This window comes from Sinocyclocheilus rhinocerous, unplaced genomic scaffold (genome assembly GCF_001515625.1).
Source record: "Sinocyclocheilus rhinocerous isolate Xijiao unplaced genomic scaffold, SAMN03320098_v1.1 scaffold299, whole genome shotgun sequence".
Lineage (NCBI taxonomy): Eukaryota > Metazoa > Chordata > Actinopteri > Cypriniformes > Cyprinidae > Sinocyclocheilus > Sinocyclocheilus rhinocerous.
This window is the reverse complement of record NW_015652998.1, coordinates 1,495,593-1,505,135: the sequence shown is the minus strand read 5'-3', so window position 1 is coordinate 1,505,135 and position 9,543 is coordinate 1,495,593. Positions and strand designations below refer to the sequence as shown.

General features: G+C 36.0%; 1 protein-coding gene across 4 annotated transcripts in view; it reads left to right on the top strand.

The window, feature by feature from the left end:
- Nucleotides 1–4,091: 4,091 nt before the first annotated feature.
- The window catches only part of LOC107715357 (glutamate receptor 1-like), a 65,922-nt gene continuing 60,470 nt past the window's right edge, over nt 4,092–9,543 (top strand). For all 4 annotated transcript variants that reach the window (XM_016521466.1, XM_016521465.1, XM_016521467.1 and 1 more), the window contains exons 1-2: nt 4,092–4,473; nt 4,626–4,760. In XM_016521466.1, the coding sequence (XP_016376952.1) occupies nt 4,344–4,473; nt 4,626–4,760 (265 nt within the window). In that variant the 5' untranslated portion in view covers nt 4,092–4,343. The remainder of the gene's footprint in view (nt 4,474–4,625; nt 4,761–9,543) is intronic.

Genomic DNA, 9,543 nt, shown 5'->3' with positions numbered 1-9,543 from the left:
AGCCCCGAGAGCCCGGAGTATCCAAAAAGATACTCAAGTACAGTAACTAATTACATTTACTCCAATACTTTACACCTCTGAAAAACAGTTACTATCTAAATGTGACCAGTCTTCTTTCCATTATCATATAAGCTACTGTGTTTACTTATGGTAAATTAAAGTAACCTTTAGCATGCGCTAATAGCTAACTGTAAGAAATTCAGTTGGGTTATTTTGACATGTTTACTTTTACTGTTTTAATTAATTTAGTTTCTGCTTCACCAGGTATTTGAACAGAGTTCACAGTTTAATTTACTGTTAAGAAAACCCATTTCCAGTGCTCAGCCAACTGAATAAATTTTTGAGTGCAGAACAGAGCACAAAATCAAAATCTGTTTCTCATAGACCTAATTCAAAAAAAGAACCTGCTCTCATCTTTTTGGGTCAAACACTTGCCTATTCCTTTGACTTTTATGAAAAAGGCCATGACATAGACCACAGGACAAGACCCTGGCCGAATTAATATGAAATGAATGACGACTTTTTTTCCCCCTTCTATCCACAGAGCTTTGTTCTATAATGATGGTGATGGCTTCAGTGCTTCCTGTTGAAAGACCTCTTGCTTCCCTGTCTGACTTTCAAAGGAGAAAATCTTTTAAGGTATAATGGAGACGCAAATGTTACTTCCAGTGCTGCTGAATTAGCTATGCCTCATCACCTTTAACAACTAATGGGGGAAAAATGTCCTGGACTAAGGGCTGTGCCTGGGCTCAAATGGGTCTTTCTTTGAGAGCACTCCCCTTTAAGAACACAAGTGCACAATCAAGGCTTCTGTAATAGTAACTGTCAACTAACCTAAGGTTGTGCTGCATTATTCACTCACTAAATATTTAATTCACTTGTACCTTTATGTCAAAGAATTGCTGTGAACTTCGGGACAAATTGCTATACATAGCGCTGTGAATGTGGAATATTTTTGGCTGTTTATGCTCACAGTATAATCCAATATAGTTCTGACGCTGTTTTATTCATTAGCATTACATTCCTTAGGATCATTTGATTTGATTACTTTGTCAGGTTAATTTGATTCGGATGACTTTTCAAAAGACGTTTGACTGCCTAAAGATGGATAAACCAAATAATGCTCTTTTCTAGACAGCCAGGAGATGCTGTCAGGAAAAAGCTGATTGTGCATTTATTGCTTCTAACTCTGGTTCACAGGTATTTGAATGAAGATTAGCAGAATCACAAAGGGTGGTGGATTTAAGCTCTCTGACTGTACATATTCTTAGCTGATTTGTGAGCTGATGTGAAATATCCTCAGATTTTCTCTTGAGGGGAAAATCAAAGAGCAGCAGTAAAATTTGTGCCAGCTCTTACAAGAATAACCAGAGGATGGATCCTCTTGTAACCATGATGTATGTGCGCTGTTCTGATTCCATAGTGCGTAGATCCACCAGGGCCAGATTTATGTGACCATGTAGTGTTGCCTGGTTCTGCCTACTACATGTTGTAGCAGACTTACAGCACAGTACAGAGGGGGAAAAAAATCAAACCCACCCCTACAAAAGAAATCATGTTCACGCCAGCTCTCATATTCATAACCTCCAGCAGTATTTATACTTCCTCATATACATGCATATAGCATCAGATACTTCTGGGGCTGTATAACATCCTACCCTGTATGCTTAGGAAATCTTAAGTCAAGAATTAAGAAGTTTCTAATATACAGTCCCTTCCGTAAGAACGTCTACAGAAAAAAAGAATAAAAATGCTACAGCTAATATGTGTACTGTAAAATATGAATATATATGAAAAAGTAAAAAGTAATATTATTATTACAATTTTAGTTATATAAAGTAAAAAGTTATGAATTGCTTGACCCATTTTGTATTTAACAAGCGAATACATACATGTTTACAGTAAAATATTGTAATATACTGTTTATATCATTGTGAGGCCTTCCAGCGTATTTCTTGTGGCATTTTATTTTTACAGTAATAAAAATATTTTATAGCTTAAACATGTTGGAATATTAACTAATAATAAATAGTTGCTAAAACATATAATTTAATATATAATTAAACTTTTATTATAAATAATATTAATATAAATATTTTAATTGTTTAATATAATATATTTGTATTATATATGTAATATTATTAATATTATGTATAATTAATATTATATATAATTTATTCTATTAATTTAACAAAAAATACAATGTGTGTGTAATAAAAAATAAGACATTCAAAAGTTACCAGTTTTCAATTTGTTTATAATATAATATAATGCTAATGCAAAAACCCTAAAGAAGACATCAGATGTATATCGTCCCTTTTTTGCTGTAGTGGACACTTATCTAAAACAAAGCTAATTAAATTCTGAAGCCACCCAGTTTAGAAACTGCATAACGTGTGCTCAAGCAAACCTCACTTATTTTATTTACAACATTAATGTTTTATTTATGGATGTTCAATAATTCATTCTATTTTTTTGTTTCAGCTAACTTGCAGTAAGTCATATTCCCGTTTCCCATGAGGCATTTTCTTGGCACTTGCCAGTGCAACACAATAAACCATGGGAATAGTAACAGAGTTCCTCCTTCTGTTGGTATGCCAAGGGAGACTGCAGCTCCACCACACTGTAATTGGTCCGTGTCATGGATGTTAATGTCATTACATCCTGAAGTTGATGAAGCCATTTGTGCCGTCTTAATTATATAGGGCTATGTGACTGTTAATGTAATCTAATCTCAGTGGACAGCACTCATCTTCAGCCAAATGTCATGATTATATTAAATCACACTAGTTTTAAGAGCATACTTGGATCACTGAATAAGAATAGAAAATGTAGATAAAAGGTATGTAGATATGTAGATAATGTAGATAAAACGACTTGGAGGTGCACAATCATTGTAATGGAGAAAAGCCATAAGAACAGTGGTTCTGCATTACAACCAAAATAAATCATTGTCTTTAGTTAAAGTCATGAATTTATTGTATGTGACATTTTTTACTCATGCATTTAACTAGAAGAGTATAAAAAGCTCATTCAGAAAGTGCTGACAGTTTTGGTTTGCAGTACATTACAGTACATGTAATATAGATGTGAATACAATGTGCATTTATCATTTATTAATTCATGGAATAGTAAATGTGCAATCTGTGCCATTCTCTGCTGTATTGTGAGCAATCCAATTATTGATACGAACCTTATGTTTATAAGTTTCATATCATCATTTCTTGAACAGAAATGTTGGGTCAGGGTTAATATTCAAAGCACTGGCTCAGAGTAAACCTTAAAACAATTGCCTTCTTTTACAGAGTTATACTGGGTAGAATTTGGGTATTTTACGTAAATTTAAACAGGCATTGGAACTGTGTGACATCATTCTGATGACTTGTGTGTTTTAAATGTCCACCAAACTCACTTAAAAGAGCCAGTCGCCTGTTTATTTACTCTAGAATGCATGTGTCATTTATTTAAACTAGACTTAAAATAAATTTAGCATCATTTGAGCTTAAGATGCATAATATTAATTCCATTTTGCCAGATTTTAGTCCTATTTGAAGTACTATTGAAATGTAATTTTGACAGAGTTACATGTTGAAATACAAAAATATGTTGTAAATACTGATTATGTTGTGTAAACTCAGGTGTAATTAAAGTATTTTAGTACTTTTTACGTGATGGCTACTAGCATTGACATGATAGTCAAATCAACATTTTTTTTCTGTAAAAAATATAAACGTTTTTTTTTATGTATGACACAAACATGAAATTTATTTCTATTTTTAAACCTTTTGTCTCAGATATGTATATTTGTCATTGACCCATATACAGAAAAGAATGCGGTGTTTATGTGTTTTGTTTTCTTGTTGGATAACATCGTTTGCACCAACTGTCCCACTTAATTTTCTGTTGCTCATAAGCTCTTAAATGTTTATCACACTCAAGGCTCCCATTTAATGCTCTTAATATAGATATTTTATGTAGGTTAGAGTATAATAATCTTACATAGCTACATAGCATAACAATTGGAGAAATGAAGCTGCTATAAAATGGTACAGTCTGCGCACGGCTTCAAGTTTACCCAGTCAGTTGCTTTCTTGAGTAGAGTAAGGACCTACCGGGAGCGCGCGTTGATGGTGTTAAGAAAGCGATCAAGATCCGCGTTTTCTTTCCTCTGCTGACACTACAGAGAGTGTGTTCATTTGTAAGTAGGGCTTTCAGAGACACGCTTATTCAGTCACCCACCGCTATCACCAACAGGACTGCCTGGGATTTCACTGCGCTCTGCTGGCTCTGTGTTACCGCTATGGGCTCAGTGTGAGTGAAGGGACAGAGACTTTGGGATATATATGTTTGGCATTTGGCTCTTTGTCAGTTTCTCAAATGCAAACGGAAATATGTGGCAAAGCTTCGTCTTACTCTTTACCGGTTTGCTTGGGTTGTGTTCATGTTCAAATTTCCCAAGTAACATCAACATAGGTGAGTAGTACTCAGCGGCTATCGTTCATAACAGTGTCCTGACAGTGATTTAAAGTTTCCGTCGCACAGGATGAGGTACAGTAAGCCATTTGGGTTTAAATGTTCTTTCTGATGTTATTGTTCCTGAATGACTTTTTTTCTAATCTCGACAGGAGGTTTGTTTCCAACCGACTCCCATGAATACGACGTGTTCCGTTTCGCGCTCTCTCAACACAATGATGTTCCTAAACTGGTACCACAAGTGGACATGGTGGACACGGGGAGCAGCTTTGCCATGACATACGCCTGTAAGTTCTATATTAATGTATATCTCCGTGGTCTGTTACTCTCCCCAAAAACAAAACCTCTGCAGTGCGCACGCGATCTGTTTCCATCACGCTTGTTGCTTTGCTGAATTTCTGTACGACTCTGTACATGATGGTTTATGCCAGTGAAACAGACTGTGTAGGTTTAGCGAAGTAGGAGAACCTCAGACATTTTGTTGCTGTAAACGTGTTTTCACTTACACAGTCTTAAACCCAGCTGGATTACTGTCAATAACGTCAAGATGTCAGGTGGAACTGCAAAGCTGACAAAATGTCCTGGAATACCTGAGGTTGAATTTGACACAAGCCAGTGGTGTGTTTTCACATTTCCAAATGCTTAATTTTGCCACAGTGGTTTGTTTAATTTCACTCCTTTCATGACCATGTGCCCTTTACATGTTTACAAAATAGATTTATGATTTAATAGATAAATAGATTTTAATATATATATATATATGTTTAACAAGACAGTGCATGCAATTTTGCTGTATTTTTTGCATGAAGTACCATATTATTTATGGTGCAAAACAATATTATATTTAGCAAGTCAATACATTTATTTGTAACTAATTAGAAGTCACTCACAGAAGTCTCTGTGTTGGTGCATTACATTTGATTATTTTATTTAAATAGTTATGCTTCTTGTTATAATTTATGTAAGGACATGCATTTTATGTTGTTTATTGCATAATTTTAGTTAATTTATCATAATTTAGTTTTTTTTTCTGTTGAAACATTGCCTAAAGCACAATCGCCACTTCTTTTCTGCAAATTGATAGCTCCAAAGTTGTTACATTTTACATGTTTTTTTTACAGTGTATTTACAGATTTGACAGCATATTTTCTGTCATGAGACAATATGAAACATATCCTGTACATTGCTAATACGAACATTTTTAGATGAGCCGAACAGGGAAAACATCCTTATTCCTAGCTCAGCTGCCTGTCAGTCACAGATGTTGCCCTTTGATGTCTGAGATTGACACAGGCAACCTTTCCATGTTTGTGTTCAACCCTGCCAGCAATGTGCAACACTGTATAATGCTTAGCATGCAATCAGCTTCTGTTGAAGAGAAGATATTTCTTTTGAGATAATTGTTGAGATATTTCGACACTCGCACAGTAGACTGATCATCCTGACAAGTTCATATGTGCTATAGTGTTTCCCAGATGAGTGCGTGTGACAGAGTATGCTGTTTACTGGAGGCTGAGCAGAGAAACTGGGGCTGGAGTGATGTTTTCCATTTTAGGGGACTCCTTAGGGCATTTTTATTGGGTGACACCGGAGAGGGAGGTTATCAAAGGAAAGTTTAACACACAAAGTAAGGGCTGAGTCCATATGTTCTTGTCACAGGGAAGTGTGAAAGTAATTATATAGAGCTAATTACATCTGCAGAGAGTTCGCTCATCAGGGCGATTGTGCATGGCTGCTGTCTTATCCTATAATCGCTTCATAAACGTTCCCAGAACAAAACCTGAGATCACTAGAGCAGTTTGTGTGCCAGGAGGTGTAACAAAATTCAGTTTGATTATAATTTGATCATTTTCCTCTTTTGCTGCAAGAACAAATCAGGACAATGAATGGGGCTTTAAGAAACAAAACAAAAGAAAATCAGTGTTTTTGTTACTTGATTGATATATTCAGGAGAACTGTCTTTAAATGTGCTTTTGTTTGTTATGAGTGAAAACGACCAACCTGCTATAATAACAATACAGTAGTGCAGAATGAGTTTATAATTTCAAGCCCATTTAGGTCAGTGCTTTGCTGAATTTCTGTACGACTCTGTACATGATGGTTTATGCCAGTGAAACAGACTGTGTAGGTTTAGCGAAGTAGGAGAACCTCAGACATTTTGTTGCTGTAAACGTGTTTTCACTTACACAGTCTTAAACCCAGCTGGATTACTGTCAATAACGTCAAGATGTCAGGTGGAACTGCAAAGCTGACAAAATGTCCTGGAATACCTGAGGTTGAATTTGACACAAGCCAGTGGTGTGTTTTCACATTTCCAAATGCTTAATTTTGCCACAGTGGTTTGTTTAATTTCACTCCTTTCATGACCATGTGCCCTTTACATGTTTACAAAATAGATTTATGATTTAATAGATAAATAGATTTTAATATATATATATATATGTTTAACAAGACAGTGCATGCAATTTTGCTGTATTTTTTGCATGAAGTACCATATTATTTATGGTGCAAAACAATATTATATTTAGCAAGTCAATACATTTATTTGTAACTAATTAGAAGTCACTCACAGAAGTCTCTGTGTTGGTGCATTACATTTGATTATTTTATTTAAATAGTTATGCTTCTTGTTATAATTTATGTAAGGACATGCATTTTATGTTGTTTATTGCATAATTTTAGTTAATTTATCATAATTTAGTTTTTTTTTCTGTTGAAACATTGCCTAAAGCACAATCGCCACTTCTTTTCTGCAAATTGATAGCTCCAAAGTTGTTACATTTTACATGTTTTTTTTACAGTGTATTTACAGATTTGACAGCATATTTTCTGTCATGAGACAATATGAAACATATCCTGTACATTGCTAATACGAACATTTTTAGATGAGCCGAACAGGGAAAACATCCTTATTCCTAGCTCAGCTGCCTGTCAGTCACAGATGTTGCCCTTTGATGTCTGAGATTGACACAGGCAACCTTTCCATGTTTGTGTTCAACCCTGCCAGCAATGTGCAACACTGTATAATGCTTAGCATGCAATCAGCTTCTGTTGAAGAGAAGATATTTCTTTTGAGATAATTGTTGAGATATTTCGACACTCGCACAGTAGACTGATCATCCTGACAAGTTCATATGTGCTATAGTGTTTCCCAGATGAGTGCGTGTGACAGAGTATGCTGTTTACTGGAGGCTGAGCAGAGAAACTGGGGCTGGAGTGATGTTTTCCATTTTAGGGGACTCCTTAGGGCATTTTTATTGGGTGACACCGGAGAGGGAGGTTATCAAAGGAAAGTTTAACACACAAAGTAAGGGCTGAGTCCATATGTTCTTGTCACAGGGAAGTGTGAAAGTAATTATATAGAGCTAATTACATCTGCAGAGAGTTCGCTCATCAGGGCGATTGTGCATGGCTGCTGTCTTATCCTATAATCGCTTCATAAACGTTCCCAGAACAAAACCTGAGATCACTAGAGCAGTTTGTGTGCCAGGAGGTGTAACAAAATTCAGTTTGATTATAATTTGATCATTTTCCTCTTTTGCTGCAAGAACAAATCAGGACAATGAATGGGGCTTTAAGAAACAAAACAAAAGAAAATCAGTGTTTTTGTTACTTGATTGATATATTCAGGAGAACTGTCTTTAAATGTGCTTTTGTTTGTTATGAGTGAAAACGACCAACCTGCTATAATAACAATACAGTAGTGCAGAATGAGTTTATAATTTCAAGCCCATTTAGGTCAGTTTTCTTCACTGTCCATTAATTGGCAAATAATTGACAGATTAGTCAATGGTGTTTATGTTAAAAGTATTTACTCACCCTCAGACCATCAAAATGTAGTTGAGTTTGTATCTTCATTGGAACGGATTGGAAGAAATTTAGCATTATATCACTTGCTCACCAATGGATCCTCTGCAGTGAATGGGTGCCGAGTCTAAACAGCTGATAAAAACATCACAATAATTCACAAGTAATCCACACAAGTCCAATCCATCGTTTAATGTCTTGTGAAGCAACAAGCTGTGTGTTTGTAATAAACAAATTCATAATTAAGACTTTTTTAAACTTCAAAACGTTGCTTCTGGCTAAAATATGAGTGTTCTGTCCATAATATTGCTTTCTCCAGTGAAAAAGTAATCTCCTCTGATTCAGGAGAGAAATATGAACAGATCAAGCACCGTTTACAAGCAAAAACAGTCCAAAACAGTTCTAAATTTTGAAGCGAGAAAACAACAGGGGATGGACCTTTTTTTTTTAACTGGAAAAAGCATTGTTATGGGCTACGGATTGGTATAGTGCTTTAATGATGGATTTGTTTCTGACAAACACGCAGATTTTCACTTCACAAGGCAATATTTGATAGACTGGAGTTATGTGGATTACTTGTGGATTATTGAGATGTTTTTATCAACTGTTTGGACTCTCATTCTGACAGCACCCATTCACTGCAGAGGATCCATTGTTGAGCAAGTGATGTAAAGCAAAATGTAACCAAATAGGTTTCAATGAAGAAACAAACTCTTCTACAACTCTTCTACATACTGAACAGAGTGTTCAGTGCACAGGACGGACATTAGCGAGCCGAGCGACAGAAAGATCGAGATGGCAGATAAAAAACAAAAGGAAAATGTCTGCGGAACAAAAGAAGGCTTAAGGCAATAAAGCAAGAAGTAGGACCCGTGTAAATATCGGATCAGCTTTCCAGCACTGGAGAGAACTCAAGGAGCGGAAGGCCTGCGATCGGACGCCGAGGTTGCTTTGTTTCTTCTCGATCGGTGAGTAACACCGTGTCTGCGCCGCAACAGCTAAAGTCTGTCTAGTACACTGGACGCGACAAAGCGACCGTTGAAAATCATTTGAAATTTGTGTCAAGATGTCATAAATAGGATGCAGCAGCAGTTTTCTGTCAGGGATTTGTCGTGTCGTGACGCGCCGCATCCAGTATAGACCATAGATATGTATATATATATATCTATGGTGTAGACAGCATCACTGATTATAATGAGTTCCATATTTTATTGCGTCGCGCCGCTCGCGTCCGGTGTAGACACGATGTAAGTTAATGTAGCT